Below are 23,548 nucleotides of genomic sequence, written 5' to 3'. Positions count from 1 at the left end.
TACAGCCCAGTTCTAGTAAATGCTGCGCCCCCAACTGCACTAGCATCAGCAGTAACTAGAACACATAGGGACTAGTGGGCCTCAGCCTGACCTGTGGGCAGTGTTTTCTGTGGGTGGTCACCAGCAGAAGAAAGAAACATTAAGAAAGCAGATACAGACTGCCCTGCACAGCACTGATCAGTGATACCAGCTTCAGCAACAGCATGTGTACCAGGACCGAGCACTCACCTACATTCTCTGCTTCCAATCTGCCGCGCTGTGACCTGTGCAATGTGAGGGGGGGGGACATTCCAGGGAGGGATGCAACAAAAGAAAAGGTGACTAAAGCGCTGGCCAATACTAACAAAGTAAGGGTGAGAAAATATGCAAACAAAATAAATGCAAATGAATGCAGCTCAAATCTAAATTGTATTAACAACAAATAAAACAAGATGAATAAAGGAAATGATGAGCGCAAAAATAAAATAAAATGGTGCAAATACCACATCAAAATGTGAGTGATACAATGATAATTGAAATAGTGAATAAGATCCTCATAACTAGAGGAACTAATACAAACACACAAATCGCCACTGAGCTAGTGGCAGCTGGAGTGTGCAATCAAGGGTGATAATGAGAAGTGTCCAATATAATAATGAATAATAAAATATATATATATAGTGTCCCAAATAGCAAAAAATGCAGTGATTCCTGTGTAAAATATAGAAGCGATGAACTGTATCCCAAATAGAATGATGAAAAAATCCACACGGCAGGTGGGCTCACAATGCGCTTACCTCCCCCATATGGGTAACCAGCCTAGAAATCCTCAGATGGAAAGCCTGCAGTCTGCTCTCTTCTCCCAATGGATGGTTTGTAGTGCAAGAGAACTCTCTCCAGAGACGTGTCCTTCCCACTGTATGCGGTTCCTAGGCTTCACAAAGATGGCCGCGCCATATCCATACGATTGCCAGGGATATTAAAAGAAAAAAGCTCCCATAGTGAAGAATTTCCCAAAGGGATTTATTGTACTTCAATCAATGAATAAAATAATAGTCCAAACATGGAAAAATAAAATAAAATTGCAGCAACGTGCAGTGACAAGCAGCGATATTGCAAACGAGATCCCGCGTCCTTCTCGTTTGCAATATCGCTGCTTGTCACTGCATGTTGCTGCAATTTTATTTTATTTTTCCATGTTTGGACTATTATTTTATTCATTGATTGAAGTACAATAAATCCCTTTGGGAAATTCTTCACTATGGGAGCTTTTTTCTTTTAATATCCCTGGCAATCGTATGGATATGGCGCGGCCATCTTTGTGAAGCCTAGGAACCGCATACAGTGGGAAGGACACGTCTCTGGAGAGAGTTCTCTTGCACTACAAACCATCCATTGGGAGAAGAGAGCAGACTGCAGGCTTTCCATCTGAGGATTTCTAGGCTGGTTACCCATATGGGGGAGGTAAGCGCATTGTGAGCCCACCTGCCGTGTGGATTTTTTCATCATTCTATTTGGGATACAGTTCATCGCTTCTATATTTTACACAGGAATCACTGCATTTTTTGCTATTTGGGACACTATATATATATATTTTATTATTCATTATTATATTGGACACTTCTCATTATCACCCTTGATTGCACACTCCAGCTGCCACTAGCTCAGTGGCGATTTGTGTGTTTGTATTAGTTCCTCTAGTTATGAGGATCTTATTCACTATTTCAATTATCATTGTATCACTCACATTTTGATGTGGTATTTGCACCATTTTATTTTATTTTTGCGCTCATCATTTCCTTTATTCATTCCAGGGAGGGAGCTTGGGGGTTATCAGGAGGAAGAGCTGAGTTGAACGCTGGTGTGTGTCATCCCGAAGGAACTTTTTACTGTCCTATAATGCTGGCGGCCTGAGTGAGTACAGAGTGCAGTTTGCAGAGCAGTCAGTGGTGTGTAATGGGCGGCATTTTCAAACACCAGTCATTGTATTTTCCTCCTCTAACGTCCCCCTATACACAGGATGTGCGGCTCCCCAGCTTGGACTTTATCAGTGTGTGTCAGCGCTCAGGAGGAGTGTCGGGAGCTAGTGAGGCTGCTGTGTGTATTGTTGGCAGGAGGGGAGCGCAGTTCACTCCGATACAGTGCTTTCCCCAGTGACTGAGCCACGCCATCTCCGCACTAGTCCTCCCCCCTCCTTGTGTTTGTCAGTCATCTCAGACTGACAGCCGACTCTACACACAAGGGCAAAGCTATGTCTTCTCCACACCAGAAAGCTGTGCACACAGCAGCCGTAGTTGCACCATTGATGACAGTGCGCCCTAGACGGCTGCCTAGTCCGCCTAATGGTAGCACTGGCCCTGAGCCTGGGTAGCCAGAAAATGGAGGTAGGGAAGCATTCGGCCCTACCACCTGAACTATACCAGGATACATGTCTTCTTCAACATTGTTGAGGTACTTTACAAGAGGGACAAGGGCCTTTATTCCCACATCCATTCACCAGGATGATGTTGGGTTTTGCTGGGTAAGCTTATTTTTACCTAGGAGGTTGGTTGGTCCGTCTGTTTTCCATGTACCAGAAAGTGGTCTGTTTGTTTTCACTTCCAATTGAAGGGATAATGGTGTTTGTGTGTGCTTTTTTTTTCAGTGTTAAAGTCTGCCTTTTGAATGGCTTTTTGACATATGGCATGTAGGCTTTGAAACTCATACTCTATTTTCTATTGCCATTGTAAACTAAATTGACATATACCTTGCAATTCAGCACATAGGGCCAGATCCACGTACAGCGGGCGCAACCTAATTTTTGGGATTTAAGTTATACCGCCGCAAAATTTCTACCTAAGTGCCCGATCCACAAAGCACTTACCTAGAAATTTTCAGCGGTGTAACTTAAATCCGTCCGGCGCAAGGCGTGCCCAATCTAATGGGGCGAGTCCCATTTAAATTAGGCGCGCTCCCGCGCCGGACATACTGCGCATGCTCCCGATGCGATTTTCCCGACGTGCTTTGCGCGAAGTTACGTTGCGCCGAGTTTTGTGAATCGCTGCCGGGTAAAAAAAAGTTGCGTCGGGAAAAAAAATATTAAATTTTTTTTACAGCGTCGCGGGAAAGAAGGGTCTACTTTTACATGGTGTACTAACTTTACACTTTGTAAAAGCAGCCCTAATTTTGCATTTGCAAACTAACAACTTACGGAGACTTCACGAAGGGAAACCGCTTTGTGGATCTCCGTAAGTGCTAATTTGCATACCCGACGCGGAATTTCGACGAGAAATGCCCCCAGCGGCGGCAGAGGTACTGCATCCTAAGATCCGACAGTGTAAAACTATTACACCTGCCGGATCTTAGGAATATCTATGCGTAACTGATTCTGTGAATCAGTCGCATAGATAGAAACAGGGATATGACGGCGTATCAGTAGATACGCCTGCATATCCCTTTTGTGGATCTGGCCCATAGAACCCTACAATGCTAGTTTTTGGAAGAGTACAATAAGTATCATAGGCCTTTTTAGTTCCGTTCTTATAAAGTTTGTCCTAAAGCTTGCTGGAGTGAAGTTGTAGCCTTCTTAGAAAGATTTTTTTTTTTTTTTTAGTTTTTACAGGTTTTCTATAACCTGTTTGTTCTTTTCCATTTTTTAATAGTTAAAATACAGTTTATTTGTTTTTGTTTTTTTATGTGAAAGTGTATGTGGATAAATAAAAGTTTATGTGGATAAGTTAAAATCTCAGATGCTCTGATAATAATTAGAAATATGGGGGTGGGTGGGTGCACAGTAGAACTGGGATGGGGAAGGCTGTCTAGCCTAAAATTGCATTGTATAAACTGAGATTGAAAAAAAAATCCCCATAATTAACTTTTCTTGTTCATTCTGTTGATTTTTGATTCCTACGTAGATGATTGACATTGGTAAATTCAGCAGTTCTTATTTCAGTTTGTGATTCAAGCCAGGAAGCAGCAGCTATACCACACCCAAATTTTAAACTTTAAAGTAGTGCAATTTAGTGAGTTTAACAAGTTTAAATGCTTTAAAAGGAGTATACAGTACAGGTTTAGGAAGCTGGAACAAGACATCATTGCAAAGCTACTGAACAAAATGAGATCTGCCATGGCACATGTCAGTATGCTGAAATGTTTGCTTCCAAGAGAGGATGGAACTTCATTGCCTGTACAAAATACACATTTTAGAAGCCAGAATTAAACATCAAAAACAGTAGCAGATAAGAATGCAGAGTCAGCCGAAAGCAATGTGCTTTCAGGGCTAATGCTGTGTACGGAATGCCAAGACTCACACCTAAGAAGACTTCCAACAAAATGATTACGGATGGACATGTAAAATAATAATCTGATAAAATTTACTCTTCTCAAAAATTCTTTAGTTCTAAAATGTGTCTGCTTTTAAAGCGGAGGTTCATCCTAATAACATGTATATCTGACCAACTTCCTTATACTTGTAACAAGTACAGTCCCCATTTTTTTTTTTTTATGCTATTCCTACCTTGTAATCCATCTTTTCAATCTACTTCTCTCCGGGGGAGTAGGCGTTTCTATGCCTAGGGGCATTGTCATCTGGGAGGTCGCCCAGATGATTGACGTATGTTCCCCCCGGCGGAAAAGGCCCCGCCCCCCGTTTTGCGTAGGCATGCACGTGTTACAGAGTTTACGAAAAAACGAACATGCAGAGATGTGAGTCGGCTCTATAAAGCGCCTGCGCTCTCCATGTTCGGCTTCTTTCGGAAACCCCGTAACTCGTGCGTGCCTATGCAATACGGGGGGGGGGGCGGGGCCTTATCCACCGGGGGGAACAGACGTCAATCATGACAATCCCCCTAGGCATAGAAACGCTTACTCCCGCGGGGAGAAGTAGATTGAAAAGATGGATTACAAGGTACGTACAGCATAAAAAACAAAACAAATTGGGGACTGTACTTGTTACAAGTATAAGGAAGTTGGTCAGATATACATGTTATTAGGGTGAACCTCCACTTTAACAACTTAGGAAAATATTATTTAATGCAAACAAAATTAGGCCAGGAAAGAACATCAGAAGGTTACTCGTCAGCATAAGAGAGAGCAGGATCTCCTATTTTTTAATGAAAGGCAAAAGAAGAGATTTCAGTAGAAACTGACACTGATTTACTAAAGGAGTTAAGAAGCTTCACTCAATAAATTATAGCTGTAGCTATTTGAAATATTCACTCATCTGCAGAAGAAAGAAATAAACAGGAATTTTACAGGAGATGACACAATGTAATTTTTTTTTGGGCAGTTTTAACAGGCACCCAGCTACCACTTTCCCCCGTGGCACAGCAGCCCTGGAAGGAAGACCACCGCTCTACCCTCACTCCCTGAAATCTTCTGGGACACGTCACAGATCCCAGAAGATTGCCCGGCCATTCACAGCATGCAGCTCGCATATGCGCAGTGCTCACCCGGCTGTGAAGCCACAGCCAAGCTCCCACAGTTAGAATAACGGCACCACTGAGAAGGGGGAAGAGGAGCAAGGTTTCGTGCACCCGCATCGCTGGACTGTGGGACAGGTGGGTGTCTGAATATTGAAAGTCAGCAGCTACACTTTTTGTAGCTGCTGACTTTTAAATGGGTGGAACTCCGCTTTAAGGAATACAGCTTTGGGCTCCTTAATAAAGTATTAGAGGATGTTCACCTAGCAAAATTTCTGTTTGTGAATAAGGCATAGCTTTAATCACTTGGAAGGTAATCATGTATTATGCCTTGTACACACAAACTGCCATTTTTTATATTAAAACCGGTCGTGAGTATGCTCCCTAGCAGTTTTCTCGACTAAAAAACAGCCCGCAAAAAAAACAGCTCTCTTTTTTCTTGTCGCGTTACCTGTCAGTTTTTTTCTTGTTGCGAAAAACGGTCATGTGTATACTTTTCCGAGGGGGAAAAAAACGCACACGCTCAGAAGCTAAGAATCAAGAATGCAGCCCAACGGTTGGCGCCATTCGAAAGGAACTTCCCCTTTATAGTCCCCTCGTACGCGTTGTACGTCACCGCGCTTTGTTTGGATGTTTTTTTCCATGAACGTGTGTATGCAAGTCAGGCTGGAGAGGAATCATGTCGGGAAAAACTTTGTCATGTGTACGAGGCATTAGAATATAAAATTACAGCATTTTTCTAGTACATAATTAGATTACTTGGTTATTTTTGTGGCGTTCAGCTTCATCCCCCTGACAACCACTCAACGCAAATGTAAAGCTGCAGGGTGGGTGGGGTGGGTGCGGTTGCGGTAGGTGGGCCCTAATCCCCATGTGCTGCACATATACCTCCATGATGCACAATTATTGTGTATAGTTGGCACTATATAAATCCCGTTTAATTGTAATAATTGGACCTTCTAAGCCATACAACCAAAGTTCAAAGGCCAGGAAGTGCATTATTGGTAGTTGGTTGCTACAGTTGCAAAATAAGCCTTCGTTCTTTAGGTCTGCAAACAACGAATGGACTGGGCTCACCTTGAATCCATGCTTGACCCAAACCCCCCAAAAAATAGGCACTAATTGACTTGTAGTCCTAATATAAGAACTGGGAGGGCTTAATAGTCTCTTTGAGAATTACATTTAAAGTACCGTACATTTCTGACACATTCAACGTGATTGTTTTGCAATATAAAACAGATAACATTTTTTTTTTGTGTCATCTTTAACAGACCAAAATAAAACATATAAGAGAAGTTTTAGAATTTACACACCCTTTAGAAGACACATAAACAATCTTACAAAAATCAAAGGCCACTACTCATTTTGCATCTTTTTATGGTTAATTGTTCCGGATTAAAGAGAGACCATTTACTGAGAAAACCCCAGGAATTTGAATCCTATAAAAATTCTAGTTTCTTTGAAAACATGTATTATACATGAAAAAAAAACAACATTTAGCACAGAACATTCAGACTTGTAATTTGCAAACGGATGATACTGTTAATATTTAAAGAAAAGAGAATATGTTTGTATTTGAGAAAATTAGACAATATAACCACATCTTATATTTAAGCAATGATTCATTTAAGGGTTCACTATAAGAATATTATTACCGCTCCCAGGGACATAATTGTAATATTAGTTGCTGTGTTTTTCTGATTTATGTTCCTGTTTGTGTTTTGTATTGTCTGATGATTTTTTAATATTCTTACAAAGTCATTATTTTCCATCAGAATAACCGATGTAGCTTTCGTGATACTAACTTCATTATGACTCACAACCGCTAATAAAAAAAATCTCTTTTTATAATTTGTTTTCCAAATAAAATTAATCTTTGAAGAGGGGATTAGTTAAAATAACCATTCCCTGGTTTAATGCCAGCAATAAATATATCTGATATAAACATATAAAGCATACACGCAAAGTTCAAATAGTCAAAATTTGTTTATTCCTGCAAGGGTTGAGAAAAATGCAATAGAAAATTTAAAATCATAGACAGGTGTTGTAAACAGTTTTTTTTTTATTATTTTTTTATATTGACTATACTGTACTACTGGCATAGAATCACTCATTCAGTATAATATGGGAGGTTGAAAGATGGGGTAGCTTAAAGTGGAGGTTCACCCGAAAAGGAAATTTTTAACCTTAGATTGATGCTCATTTTGTCAAGGGGAATCGGGTAGTTTTTTTAAAATCGAAGCCGTACTTACCGTTTTAGAGAGCGATCTTCTCCCCCGCTTCCGGGTATGGTCTTCGGGACTGGGCGTTCCTATTTGATTGACAGGCTTCCGACAGGCTTCCGACGGTCGCATCTATCGCGTCACGATTTTCCGAAAGTAGCCGAACGTCGGTGCGCAGGCGCCGTATAGAGCCGCACCGACGTTCGGCTTCTTTCGGCTACTCGTGACGCGATAGATGCGACCGTCGAAAGCCTGTCGGAAGCCTGTCAATCAAATAGGACCGCCCAGTCCCAAAGACCATACCCGGAAGCGGCGGAGAAGAGCGCTCTCTAAAACGGTAAGTACGGCTTCGATTTTAAAAAAACTACCTGATTCCCCTTGTCAAAATGAGCATTTACCTGCTATAAGCTGACTCTAGGTCACAAGAGAACAAAAGTAAGTGTGCTCCTGTGACCCAGAAGAAAGTATGGCCAAAAAAGATGTGGCTATACTTCTCTTTTAATTTATTAAATCTTGTCATTCACTAAAGTAAGGGAACATTTTCTTACAAAATGAACAGCCTATTTGTCTTTAGTAAATCAACCCATCAAAGTGACAATTTTAACACACATTGTGCAGGCATGGTCTACTGTGGAAATCCCACAGGAGAAATGTTATATTTCTGGATTTCACACATTTGCAGCAATGAAATGCTTTCTTTTTTATAGTATACACCTGTGGTTCTTTTAGCAATTTGATGCCCATGCTATTTCCGAAAGATGGGTAAAGTGTGGGCTTAGATTGCTGGGAGGGTATACATGGATGTCCTCCCGTCCTCACGCTGCCGGTATGCCCCCTATGGCATGCTTTGTGATTATCGAGTCCCTGGGACTTGACCAGATGTCAGCAAATGACAGCTGATCACATGATGTAAACAGAAGCTGGTAATAAGTCGAATACCTTCTTGTGTAAAGGGGACATGGTTCCCATACATTGACAGCCACTGCTCATAACCAGTGTCCAACAGTGCCACCTACTAGTGACCATCAGTACTGCTATCCAGTGCCACCTACCAGTGCCCACCAGTGCCACGGATCAGTGCCCATCAGTGCTTCCAATTAGTGCCCATCAGTGCCTCATCATCAGTGCCACCTATCAGTGCTGCCTATGAGTGCCACCTACCAGTGATTATCAGTGCCACATATCAGTGCCCTTCAGTGCCTCCTATCAGTGCCCACCAGTGTCACCTATCAGGGCCACCTATCAGTGCCCACCAGTGCTGCCTCATCATTGCCACTTATAAGTGCCTTTAGTGCCACCTATCAGTGCCCATCAGTATTTAAGCCTATTGCTTACACCCTGCGTTATCCCCTGAAGAAGTCATGTGATGTGATGAATACGCATAAGGGAATAGGAGTTACAGAGCCGACACAGACCGACGGCGATGAGACGAGCTCGCCGCTCGTAGGTGTTTTGCTTCTGCCCCAATTTTAAATGTGAGTTTTTACTTTGCTGCTACTTGTACTCTAATAAATTTCATAAGATACTGCACCATGGGCCTTCCTCTCTTTTCTTCCATCTTGTACCCCCTGAGCACTGGCTGATACTACGGACAGGAGGTGGAAGATACAGAGAAGGTGGAAGTGAGAGTTGTTTTGTCTGTCAGTGATCCTCCAGCATACCAGTTCCGGATACGAACGCGGTGTTCGTGGAGATAGGTCCACTATCCACAGCCTCAATGTGAGTGCGTGTATATGTGATATATCATTTCCAAGGTTTCCCACAGGATTATGCTATTATCCATTTATTTTTGCTTCCATGTTTGTATGAATATTTGACGAGGAGCCCCCTTCATCTCAACCTCAATCCGTGTGACTGCACCCCCTAGGGAGACATTGTTTGGTACTTTGAGCCATCCATGCTATGGCTCTGAGGTGAGCATCTAGTACCACAAGAGGTGTGCGCACCGAAGTTTGCCTACTTTTACACTGGACTGTCTTCTGGGACGTCACTATTTTAAATAGACTTCTTTTCACGCATTTTTGTTATACATTGTTTTTGTACACAGTTATTTTGGTTCACATCCGTGCACCTTCACTACTGTGTCTCTGGTTTATCCAGCCTGGTACATTCGTGCCACACTGGACTGTCTTCTGGGATGTCACTTTTTTAAATAGACCATTTTTCACGTATTTCTGTTATACATTGTTTCTGTACACAGTTATTTTAGTTTGTGTAAGCTACTGTTTGGTTCACATCTGTGCACCTTTACCACTGTGTTTCTGGTTCATCCAGCCTGGTACATTCGTGTCACTTTATGTTCACATTATATGTTGTTTATTCACCTTTCTTTCCCTGTAATAGTCACCTAGTATCTACTTATTTATTTATTTATTTATTTATGTATTTCACTTTAGGGTTACCTACTTGTTAGGTATTGAGATCCCCTTCTATTATTAGTTCACAGCGCTTCACCATCACTTTCAATACCAGTGCCCATCAGTGCTGCCTTATCAGTGCAGCCTCATCAGTGCAAATCAGGCGAAAAATTTCCTGTTTGCAAAATGTTATAACAAACTATGAAAAGTGTTTTTCTTTCTAAATATTCGGTTGAAGTGAAAGAGAAGGTTGAGCGATTGAAAGGAGGAATCCAGGAAGTGCAGAAATCTGTAAAGCACTCATAAAACTACACACACTTAGAGGTCCACCTATGGAAATAACACTTGATGCATGGAGAGTGTGGAGGACACTGGGCAAGTTTAAATGATCACAGTACAAATCAGAAGCTCCACTGCTACATTTCAAGAGGAATTCAAGACACAAGGTAAATTATTCAGGGTACTTGCTTAAATTCACACTAAATTACATCCTTATTCACTAAAAACCACTAATACCCTTCCACTACATAATATTCCTGTAATCTGTTTTTAATTTAATAGTTTCTTGTAATCCTTCCATGAGCGTTCTAACCTTTCATTTCCCCCCTCACTTCCATGTGTTTGAAATCAGCAGTGCGCATTAGTTGTGGTCATGTGCACTGCTCTATGCATACTACACATCTTAAAGGCTATAGCCCCCACTTCATGTTGGGAGCAAGCTAGAAAGAGTGACTACATTCTTACATACAATGGGACCATGCAGAATGAACATAGCCACCCTCTAAAAGGAAGTCGAATCCTATCAGCAAAATATGGAATTTGAAGATTTGGAGGAGGCAGAAAGCCATAGAAGGTATGTTTATGAGTTAAAGGTACACACACAGTATCTCACAAAAGTGAGATACATTTTTGTAAATATTTTATTATATCTTTTCAAGTGACAACACTGAAGAAATTACACTTTGCTACAATGTAAAGTAGTTGAGTGTACAGCTTGTATAACAATGTACATTTCTGTCTCCTCAAAATAACTCAACACACAGCCATTAATGTCTAAACCCGCTGGCAACAAAAGTGAGTACACCCCTAAATTAAAATGTCCAAATTGGGCCCAAAGTGTTAATATTTTCTGTGGCCACTATTGTTTTTCATTATTTATCAGTCTTATCAAAACAGAAAGTAAGAGCAAATCCAAAATAGTATGGTTGTCACGTAGACAGGACAAAAGGGATAGCTCCCAATGGGGGGCTCTGTTACAGTGACATCTGTTTTAGTTTGGAGTTCTTCTAAATTTAGCGGAACTGTCTACTTGCTGTCATATCTCAAGGAAAAAAGTTGAAAATAAACATCATTGCTGAGGATACAGACAGCAATGAAAATGTGAGAGAGTTTCTAACCTGTCTCTATGTTTTCAATCCTTTGCCATGTAACATCACATAGATAAACAGTGACAACAATACATGCAGTAAAGTTTTAACATGCATTTAGCAAAGCGAGTACAATTGCCTGTGTTGGAGATTTTCCATCACTTCCTGTTTTGTGAAACAATTGTCACAGTAAAAGTGAGTGAGAATAGATCTCTCTAAGGCCCCTTTCACACTTGTACAACGTGTCCTGCAACTTGGTACTGCACAAGTTTTTCCCAATGATTTCCAATGACAACCATTCATATTAGTACTACTTCAAGTCGTGCCGACTTTAAAGTAGTCCCTACACTACTTTGGTCCGACTTTGATGCAAATTACATAGGCATTCCCTAAAATCGCGTAAAAAATCGTGGCCACAAAATTGTGGCAGAATCGCGCGACGTTGGAGTCACGGTAGTGTGAAAGGGGCCTTATATAACCAAACAAGTGTTCTCTTCTTTACATACTCTATCCAACAACATCAACAAAAAAAATAAGGTTATTGCTCTGTGGCTTAACCACTTTATTACTGGGCACTTAAACCCCCTTCGTGCCCAGACCAATTTTCAGCTTTCAGCGCTGACGCATTTTGAATGACAATTGCGCGGTCATACAACACTGTACCCAAATTATATTTTTATAATTTTTTTCCAACAAATAGAGCTTTCATATGGGGGTATTTGATCATCTCTACGATTTTTATTTTTTGCGCTATAAACAAAAAAAGACCGAAAATTTTGAAAAAAAACACAATATTTTTTACTTTTTGTTATAATAATATCCCAATTTTTTAAGGCCGATACGTATTCTTCTACATATTGTTGTTAAAAAAATCGCAATAAGCGTATATTGATTGGTTTGAGCAAAAGTTATAGCGCCTACAAAATAGGGGATAGATTTATGATTTCTTTTTTTTACTAGTAATGGCCGCGATCTGCGATTTTTTTTGTCAGGCCTACGGCGGACGTATCGGACACTTTTGACACAATTTTGGGACCACTCACATTTATACAGCGACCAGGGCTATAAAAATGCACTAATTACTGTATAAATGTGACTGGCAGTGAAGGGGTTAACACTAGGGGGTAAGGAAGGGGTTAAATGTGTATCCTGGGTGTGTGCTAACTGTGTGGGAAGAGCGGACTGACTGGGGGAGGTGACCGATGCTGTGTCCCTATGTACAAGGGACACAGATCAGTCTCCTCTCTTCCTGACAGGACGTCCCTGCTGTCACCGCCAATCAGGGGTAGCTGGTGGACATCACGGCCGCGAGGCACGCGCACCGGCTTTGCAGTGATGCGCCGGGCACAGTGTTTCCCCACTGCGCACCCCCAGCGGCGCGCACAGGGAATGTAAACAACAGGACGTCCAGGGACGTCCACCCGACACTTGAGAGCCGTGCTGTGGACGTCTTTCGTCTATAGTGCGGATTTCAAGTGGTTAAACAGTACAATCTCAGTATAAATCCTTACACCTGCACAATACCAGTGTTAGGTGTAGAAAATATTACATGGATAAAATGTGTAGAAACAATATTAGAAAATAAAAAATGAAAAATTACGTAATAAAAAAAGTATATTTATAGTATAATTAGAGCTGCTCATTTTAAGACTAAAGACCTTTACACACGACCAGATATCTGATGGAATCTAATCCGATGGATTTTTTCGTCAGATATCCAATGAAGCTGACTTTTATCAGTCTTGCCTACACACCATCAGTCAAAAATATGACCGTGTCCAACGCGGTGACGTAAAACACTACGACGTGCTGAGAAAAATTACGTTCAATGCTTGCGAGCATGCGTCAACTTGATTCTGAGCATGCGTGGATTTTTCTCCGATGGAGTTTCACACAGACGATCGTTTTTTTCCATCAGTTTTTTATCCATAGGAAAATTTTAAAACATGTTCCATTTTTTTTACCGATGGAAAACAAACGTTTCTATCAGACAAACCGATCGTGTGTACAGGGCTTAATGGTTAAGTCTGTCGATGGAACAATCAGGCTAAATTATTAACAGCGCTCTCACAACCTCAAACAACAAACTTTACATAAAAATTACAATGTCCGTAAAAATATTACAAATAAAGGGCTCAGTGCAAATAAGCCCAAATATGTAAAATCCAAAAAGGGAAGAAATAGGACACCAAAGAAGGAATTGGGCTCTTCCTCTCCACCAAGATTTTAAGGGGCAACTCACTCACCAGAAATTCATGACCCCTAATACAGGAAGTTATACAGTGCCTTGTTTGTCCCCAACTGACAGGTTTTCACATGAGGCTATGCAATCCAGCTCTAATGTCATCACACATGGATGACCCTCCTGTTCATTTTAATTACTCTGCATACAGCTCAATCACATGTAGATAAGTAAAGAGGAGCCTCTCACAGTGTAGTATGTTAAATTTAATGAGTAAAAAGGATATTTTTTCACTTTTTTGGATTTTACACCTTTGAAATTATATGCAATGAGCACTTTATTTGTAGGTTCAATAAGTATTTATTATAATTTTTAGACAGGTATAACAGAAAATAGAAGACATCAGATCAAGTACCCAACAAGGGGTAGCCCGATCAGTAAAATGTAAAACATGTACATTTCCATACCATATAAACAAGTGTGTACAAATGATTACTCCATAGGCACTTTGGTGGTACAAACAAAAGTATGCAATGCAAACCTGCGTCAGGTAGAGGCTACCCTTGGCCTGGACGCCCCAACGGGAACCTGCTGCGACCAGGACCCAGGGAAGTAAGAAAAATAAAAAGAAGAAAACTAAGGCAGGAGTGCAGGTAGCAGCAAGGCAGTAAGGGGTCCGTACCATACCCAGAAGTCTCGAATGATGTACAAAACTAACGGGGAACCAAAGAATCAATGGTATGGCTAGGTTGAGTGGCCCAGAAGCAGGGCAAGTAGACAAAGAGGAAAGAGACATAGAAATAGGTCTAGTAAAGAGAGGGGGGAAAGGAACGGGTAAAGGAAGGGGGGGGAGATGGCGTGCCCAACTCCATTACAAAAATCAATAGTCTCAGGCCTCGTACACACGACTGAGTTTCTCTGCAAAAACCAGCAAGAAACTTGCTGGTTTTTTTTTTTTGCCGAGGAAACCGGTCGTGTGTACACTCTTCGACAAGGAAACTGTCGAGGATCTCGTTGAGCCAAAAAGAGAGCATGTCTTCTTTTTCCTCGACGGGAATGGGAAAATTTGTCTCGCGGAGATCCTTGACAGCCTAACAAGGAACTTGACGAGCAAAACGATAGGTAGTTTCGCCTGTCAAGTTTCTCGGTCGTGTGTACGAGGCTTAAGGAAAACAAAAAATGTAGGTCAGAACTCGACAGGAGTTTAGGAGGTCATACTGGGCCTGAGCCTGGCCTTAAGCTTGTCTGAGGTAGAGTAATGCCTCCAAATACCCCAAGTTAAGGAGAATTTTGGATACCTATCAAGGGACTTGGCCTGCAACTCTTCCATGAGCATAATGCTGTTCATCTCGCTCACCCATTCGACTATAGTCAGGGGGGGTAGATTACTTCCAGTGCCTGGAAATCAATTGTCCACCAGCGCTGAGACAACATTTTAAGAGGGTATGCTTTTGGAATTTAATGGAACCTGGGAGGATGGACAGGAGGGCTATGAAGGGAGAGGGGGGTGAGAGGTTCATCATAGAGGTCTGAGTATATTTGAAAAGTTAGGTTCCAAAATGGGCGAATTATATCACAATCCCACCAGATATGACAGTACGTACCTGTAGAAAGAGCACATCTCCAGCAAGAGTCAGGAGCAGATCCTGACCCTGAGGGTGGCCGGCACTCGATACCATCTGGATATTACTTTATAATTATTTTCATCAGCATTATTTATTTTATTTCTATGTTTTAAATATAAGTGAGAGTGTACCGAGAACTTCTTATGAACGCTTTTATTTCACTGCTTTATCATCCTAATGCTTAATGGCGGCGTTTTGAAACAACCTTGTCTAGTGTCAAATATATTTTTTTAAAGTTGTTCCTACATTTTGTTTAAACTCTTTTTTTTTTCAAAATTTCACTTAAAAGTTCATTTTCAAATGACTTGTATGTGATTTTATATAATAGCTTTGATACCTACTAGCTAAGAATTACAGAATATACAGTAGAACATACGCCCACTGATCACTATAGAGCTTTGTAATAAGCCTTTGAATAGAGTATGGAGAAAAGATGTGCTAACTTGACTCTTGCCTCAAAAAAATTATGGTGCTCAGACACTACAGATTTAGTTTCTTGTAAAACTATTTTCAATTTTTCATATACTACTCAGTTGACATGTGCGCACTGAAATATTTTGTTTCGGAATTTCGTTTTCGTCTGAAAAATACAATTATTTTGTAACTTCCAAAATGAGTTTTAATTTATTTTGTTTCATTAAAAAATGCATTAGTCCAAAAATCCAAATTCATTATGGTCGAATTTGTCATTGAATGCTTATGGTGTCTGTCGAATGTTCTAAGAAGATTTGACGAAGCAGCTAAACTGTACGACGCCGCAATCGTACATTTCTGGTCAAATGATCCGCCCACAAGCTATAGTAGAATTCTAATATTCTAAAAGGAGGAAGTACAGGTGGATCTGGCATCCTGCCTGGAGGAGATACAGTCCTGGATGGGAGCCAACTATTTAAAACTTAATGGCTCTAAAACGGAGTGTATTGTTATTAGCAATCAGAGTAAGGCCAGTCTGAATGATTTTCCTTCCTGGCCGGCTTCGTTTATGCCATCCCCTACCCCGGCTACCCAGGTTCGGGACTTGGGAATCATTCTGGATTCCAAATTGTCATTAAAATCGCAGGTGAATCAGGTGGTGAGCTTATGCTATTACCAACTGAAACTTCTGCGTTCTACACTGCATTTTATTGACGAGGTGGACAAAGTGCACGTGATTAATGCTTTTATTGGTAGCCGGCTTGACTACTGTAATGCGCTATACATGGGGTGTCCAAAAATCCTTCTGCATAAGCTTCAGCTGATCCAAAACGCTGCAGCTAGGTTACTAACTGGTGTGGGTCGTCGGGAGCATATTACACCGTCTCTGAAAGCCCTGCATTGGTTACCGGTTGCTGATCGGGTTTTGTTCAAAGTGGGTTGTATCGTCCACAAAGCTATCCACAAGATAGGCCCAGGGTACCTACAAGAAAAATTTACCTGTTATGTTCCCAACAGAGCGTTGAGATCTGCTAATCAGGTCAATTTAACTGTCCCCAGGTTTAGAAAGACTACATGTGGAGGGAGGACACTGGATGTGCAGGGATCTATATTCTGGAATTCTCTACCTCTATACATAAGATGTGAGACGGATTTATTAAAATTTAGGAAGTTTTTAAAAACTTTTTTATTTTCTCAAGTGTATGGTCCGAATTAGGGTAAGATATTAGTACTTCAGTTTTTAAATGGTTAGTATGTGTTTTTATATAATTATCGCACAGTAATAAGAGACTGTTTGTATATGTCAGTTCTATGAGCGCATCGAGGCCTTTTGGGTAATGACTGCGCTCCCAATAAGCATTTTTATAAATAAATAAATAAATAAATAATATTGTATGACTAGTAATAATTATATTTTTTAATTATTATTACTAGTCAACCAACATTACAATTCTTCTATAGCCTATGGGTTGAGCATTTGACATAAATTTCCACTCGCGGCGATCGTATGTTTTTAGCTGCTTCGTCGAATCTTCATCTCTCTATGTCGATTAATCTTGGACTAATAGAGTTAGGTTAGGCACATTCATCCGCAGATTCGAAAGACAAAGATCACTATTGTCACCGTCATGTCGAATCTTCTATCTATATCGAACTGTTGTCACAACAAAACTAAAATAAAGCATTTGTTATATTGGATCTTTCGTATTTCGGATTTTGCATGTTCGCTACTGTTTGTTAAAACGAATGCAAAAATTCCAGAAATTCGGACGAAAATGCATTCGGACGAAAACGACTACACATGTCTACTATTCAGTATTCAGATTTTAGACTTGGCTGGGAGGAAAGGTCATATGACTACTGTCATTCATTTGAACCACTAGCCACAGCTCTGAGACCTGTAGCCAGACCAGGCTCAAAGTGGGGGACAAGTCAGAGTTAGACTTGTCCCCAGAAGTTAGAACCTCTTTACCCATAGCAACCATGCATCAATCAGCATTTCTTATCCTACAAAAGCTATAAAGTGAATTAGTCATCTCTGCAGAATGTTATATACACAGGCTACTGGTACATAAGACCTCAAGGGAAAAGAAACAAAGATATACTACTTTACTATTATTATTCATAAGAAAGAAATCTTAGGTAAGATGGATCTGTCATTAACCACTTAAGCCCCGGACTATTTGGCTGGCCAAAGACCAGGCCACTTTTTGCGATTAGGCACTGCGTTTTTCCCACAAATAGAGCTTTCTTTTGGTGGTATTTGATCACCTCTGCGGTTTTTATTTTTTGCGCTATAAACAAAAATAGAGCATTAATTTGAAAAAAATTCAATATTTTTAACTTTTTGCTATACTAAATATCCCCCAAAAAGATATAAAAAATATATTTTTTTCCTCAGTTTAGGCCGATACGTATTCTTCTACATATTTTTGGTAAACAAAATGCAATTTATGTGTTTATTGACTGGTTTGCGCAAAATATATAGGGTCTACAAAATAGGGGTTTGTTTTTTAACATTTTTATTAATATATATTTTTTGCTAGAAATGGCGTCGATTAGCAATTTTTATCGTGACTGCGACATTATGGCGGACACATCGGACACTTTAGACACCATTTTGGGACCATTGTCATTTTTACAGCGATCAGTGCTATAAAAATGCACCGATTACTGTAAAAATGACACTAGCAGTGAAGGGGTTAACCTATAGGGGGCGCTGAAATGGTTAAGTGTGACCCAGGGAGTGCTTCTAACTGTTAGGGGGCGTGGCTTGCCTGACACATCACTGATCGCTGTTCCCGATGACAGGGAACAGACGATCAGTGACATGTCACTAGGAAGAACAGGGAGATGTTGTGTTTACACTGACATATTCCCATTCTTCAGCTCTGTTACCCGATCACGGGACACCGGTGGACATCGAGTCTGCAGGTCCCATGGGCGCCGTCACGGAGCTTGTGACTGCCGGCAAATTAAAGGGGACGTGTATATATATATATATATATATATATATACGTCCATTTGCGCAGCCGTGCCATTCTGTCGACGTAAATACTCGTGCGGTGGTCGGCAATAGGTTAAAAAACACTTTACATAATTTAGTAGGGCACATGTCAGCAATGCCATGCCATTTATTTTTTTTTAGTTATAAAGTACCTCTTTGCTTTTAGTGATAAAAACAATGCTCCCAAACATTTATGTGACCAAAATAAAATTAGTATAAGGTTCATGGCTAATGGGAGATTAAAGGTATTTAAAGTTTTGAAGTCACTGCAGAAAGTATATTGTTTTTAATCAGACATACCCTGTTTGGCAATGAAAAAGGAAGTGCTACAAGGCAAGGGCCATGTGCAGCATTTAAGCAGAATATGAGTCAACTGATATAAGAAGCAATTAAAGCTAAATTCCAGACTAACAGCTAAATACAATTAAAATACACATATGGAAGCTCTTTTGCCTGCTAAAGGAATTTTATTTCTGTTAAGTCAGTTTTGGATTTTATCCAGCCCTGCCAAACAGAGCAGGATGGGAGACCTGACTTTTGATTTCCGAAGTTCCCCCACCTATGAATGGTCAGTGAAGGAACAAAAGCAGACTGGGAATCTCATCTCTCTGATCTCCTCTACTGTGATCTCCTCTACTGTAAGCAGGTTCCTTGTTACCCTATGTGCATACAGCACTCCTTAACAGCTCCTAGTGCTGTCCTTCCTTCTCTTATTCTGAGCTCTACTGCCCAGGGGATTACAAGAGGCTGATAACAAACCAAGTTAAAGGACTTACATTAGTTGTATTCAAAACTATATATTTAATTTTGTTTAAAATACACAAGGACATTAATTGCTTATGTTTTATGTGCACGTTTTCTCAGAGGTCACCTTTTAGGCTGCAAATATGTAGATACAGTTATTTATGAAAGGCAAATCCACTTTGCACTACAAGTGCAAACTACAAATGCAAAGTGCACTTGAAATTGCACTGAAAGTGCACTTGGAAGTGCAGTCGCTGTAGATCTGAGGGGGACATGCAAGGAAAATAAAAAAACAGCACAATCTGCAGAATATCAAAGGACAAGTTGGTCAAAAGTAACTTGTAAATGTAAGCAGTCTTTTGGTTGTTCATTTCAAGTTTCTCAATATAATAAAGTAGGCACTGTACTTCTTGAATGTTAGTAGGAAAATCTGACCTTTTCCACTGCATTTACTGTGATGAAAATACTCATGCACAAATGTTCTGCCAGCAAAATTATAGACCCTATATATATATATATATATATATATATATATATATATATATATATATATATATATATATATATATATATATATATATATATATATATATATATATATAATAAACACAATTAAATAAAATTACCTAACACTACAACGTTGTTGATTGATTTTATTGCCATTGCTAAAATAACTATAATGAATAGAACACATAAAGTAAATAATTCTGCTTAAGAGGACATAGACCACAATAGTTTTGCAACTGTATCTTTACTTAGATGGTTAAACAGAATGCATCAAAATGTATTTTTCAGAAATAAAACATGCACAATATACGAGTACAATAAATCCAAATAGTGATGAACCCGCACAGAATAATACAGAGATGCTCTGTGGTAATCGTTATACTCTATCCTCTCACCTTATTCATAGTCATGCAGAACCTTAATCTGGCTTTGGTCAACTCAGAACAGAAATTTATGTGTGTCACAAAAGATGAAAATCCACAGGAAAAAATAAGAAAAAAAAAAAAACACTAGTAAAAAGGAGTTAATTAAAATAAAAGGTTATTTTAGGTATGAAATGCTTTCCTTTATATGTCATTTTAAATGCAGCTGAACAGAAACGTTTAGATTTGCAGACCTAGCAGACTGTCAGCAGATCATACTAAAAGATGACACCTATTTCCTACCAGTATGAACCATCTTTTTTTTTTGAAAAGCTAGAGTACACATGCTCTCCAAAAGTGTAGTATTACTACCTTGGGGTATTTAAAAAAATAATTACAGTATGAAGATAACTTACAACACTAGAATTACTGCGACTTGTTTTTTTCTAATTATACCTATAACTCTTGTATTGTTTGCAGTTTATTTTCCAGTTTTTAATTATGTGTCCTCAGCTTTCCATTCTTTTCCCCCTTTTCTAGCATGTTATGGCTTGTCACTGTCTGCATGTGCACACCCAACATTTACTAACTTTAATTAACTTATTAGTTACAGAACATCCACGTTAAAGCCACTATCTATGTAATCTTTTTAGCACCTTTAATTTACAAACATTTTATTTTACTTTTTTTCCAGCTTCTCCTCTATATGTTGCCTCTAAGGACATTGGCCTATTGTACTATAGATGTATCTTACACATTTTTTGCACAAAAAAATGTATTTCGATATACATAGATGTTGAAGTACCAAGGACAGTAAAGCTAATAGGATGACGTCTTACTGTATGTGCTATGCAAAGACACAGTTGTAGAGTAACGTCCTGTTTCCTGGTAAAAATGTGTTAAAACACAGTCAAATTTAAAGTACTGAGGTGTGATTTTCAAAGAATTTGAATCCTTAAGTGCTAATAATTTAATGTCAGATCTTATCTGGAGGATGTGCACGAGAACAGCTGTCATCAATCAGCACAAATCCAACAGTCTAGTATTGTATTCCTAAAAGGCCTAGCCGTGATCTATAGGTTTGTTACAAATCCACATAAAATCTTCAATAAAATCGACCCATCGTGAAGTAGACAAATCTTAGAAGCAAAGGTGGCTGCATGAAGAAGCAATGATCTTGGCAATTATAATGACATGCAATTTTGTATCCAATAGACTGCAGCAATTTACAAAAAGAAAATGTGTTTTACCTAATGTCTCCATTGTCTGGTGAAAAAGGAACACATTGAGGGACATTTACTAAAGGAGTTGAGAACCATCACACAATATATTGTGTGACTATTAAATTAAACATCCAATTAAGCAAATGCCAATATGCTTTTTTTATATGCACATAAAGATTTTCAAAATGTTCAGTAAAACAGCCCAATTATCTTAACTTCTGGAGTGATTTTATGTTTGCAACATGCTTCTACTTACCTGTGCATTTCTTTAAATGGCTATTCTTTTTACCATGTGATCCCAATTTGCAGCCAAAGTTCTCTTCCCAAAATTCAGCAAACCAAACATTTCTTCGATTATTGGCTAAAGACCGGCTTCTAAAATATCTATCAAATCCTATTTTCATAAAAACAAAAACAATCATTAATTGACAGTGTTAGCGCTCAAATGGTCTTCAAATATGTAACTTAACAAATTAATATTTGATGTGTGGCTTTTTCTTTTATTGTAGTCAATAAAAGTTCTACGTGTTGTAGTCTTTGTTGTTGTCTTATACAATTTTTGTATCTGTTGATTCTGCCAGGATAGTAGAATGATGAGTGATACCTATGAAATCATCAATTATAAGCTCTGCTGGGGGTGCAGAGTTTTTTCAGCTGCTGCCAATTTGGGTGATTTATTTCTCTAGTCCCTAGTGAGCTAATTTTCAACTAAATATGAAATTAACACTTCATACATCTCACCAAAATGGAAGATCTATAGAACAGTGGAGTTTGCACAGTGATTGCAAATTCAAAGTATGCCCTTATGTTTGGGAACTTTACTTAAACTAGTCTTAATAGTTAAATTTTCCTTTGCTAGTTATCACTAAGTTACCTACAGGCGTGTGATAGCATTTACATGCCTACACAAAAGATCTTTGCATAAATATGCAAATTCAGACTTACCAAAAGTGCATGTTTATGCATTTTAGGTAGAAGAAGGAATCACCGACTTACTTATCTTGAAGAAAGTAATAAATATTGGATGTGGAGATCTAACATAGCCTCTTGGTTTTTCCTCTGGGAGGGTTCGGCCAAGGGATGTGTGAAGATATAAGAAGGTGCACTTGTAGGCACTTGTTAACGTAAACTGGGTAAAGATTATTTTAAATATGTAGGTACTTGTTAACCACTTGCCGGCTAGCCGCCATCATTATACAGCAGCAGGTCAGTTCGTTCCTGTGAATCGCCATACTGTTACGTCGGCTCCTTTAAGAGCCATAGCAGACGCAGGTGCGCATCTGGTGGGGAACCCGATGCGCGTGGCCAGTGGCCGTGATGTCCTACAGCCACCCGCTAGACAAGAGTCAGAATGTGGATTTGTCTGTGTAAAGGAGTGGAGAGACAGATCGCCTGTTCCTAGTAATTAGGAACAGAGATCTGTCTCCTCCTCCAGTCAGTCACATTCCCCCACAGTTAGAAACACACATGAGAGAACTCATTTAACCCCTTGATCGCCCCCTAGTGTTAACCCCTTCCCTGCCAGTGACAGTAATCCGTGCATTTTTTATAGCAATGATCGCTGTATAATGTCAATAGTTCCAAAAAAGTGTCAAAAGTGTCCAATCTTTGCGCTGCAATGTTGCAGTCCCACTAAAAATCGCCGTTATTACTAGTAAAAAAGATAATAATAAAAGTGCCATAGATCTATCCCCTATTTTGTAGATGCTATAACTTTTGTGTATGAAACTGCTACCCCAATATTAGACAAAGATAGTGGGAACTCCTTGGATTTCCCTTTTTACTTGAGGAATTACTAATACACCATCGGGTAAAAAAAATGGTCCTGATGGTTTTACATCGAAATTCTAAAAGATCTATGAAGAACATAAAACACTGTTCATGCTTCGGGTGTTCAACAGCATATCTGCTATTAATGGGTTTTCACCCTAGACACTAGAGGCACACATCATATTACTTCCTAAACCAGATAAGGATTTAAAACTGTGTTCTAGCTATCGTCCTATATCTCCATCCCATATTCCAAATCTGGTACATATAGATCAAGTTGGGTTTGTACAGGGGAGAGAAGCGCGTGATAACACACTTACCATAATTCCCTTTTATCTGATCATACTCAGTCAGTATGAATACCAGCTAGCCTTCTCTCTGTTGATGCAG

General features: G+C 39.6%; 1 protein-coding gene across 2 annotated transcripts in view; it reads right to left on the bottom strand.

The window, feature by feature from the left end:
* The window catches only part of GRM8 (glutamate metabotropic receptor 8), a 1,246,805-nt gene that overhangs the window by 424,499 nt on the left and 798,758 nt on the right, over positions 1-23,548 (bottom strand). For both annotated transcript variants that reach the window (XM_040343692.1, XM_040343693.1), the window contains one exon: positions 21,645-21,782. In XM_040343692.1, coding sequence (XP_040199626.1) covers positions 21,645-21,782 — 138 coding nt within the window. The remainder of the gene's footprint in view (positions 1-21,644; positions 21,783-23,548) is intronic.

This window comes from Rana temporaria, chromosome 3 (assembly GCF_905171775.1).
Source record: "Rana temporaria chromosome 3, aRanTem1.1, whole genome shotgun sequence".
Taxonomy (NCBI): domain Eukaryota; kingdom Metazoa; phylum Chordata; class Amphibia; order Anura; family Ranidae; genus Rana; species Rana temporaria.
Note: the sequence above shows the minus strand (reverse complement) of the source record. Positions and strands in the feature narration are given on the sequence as shown.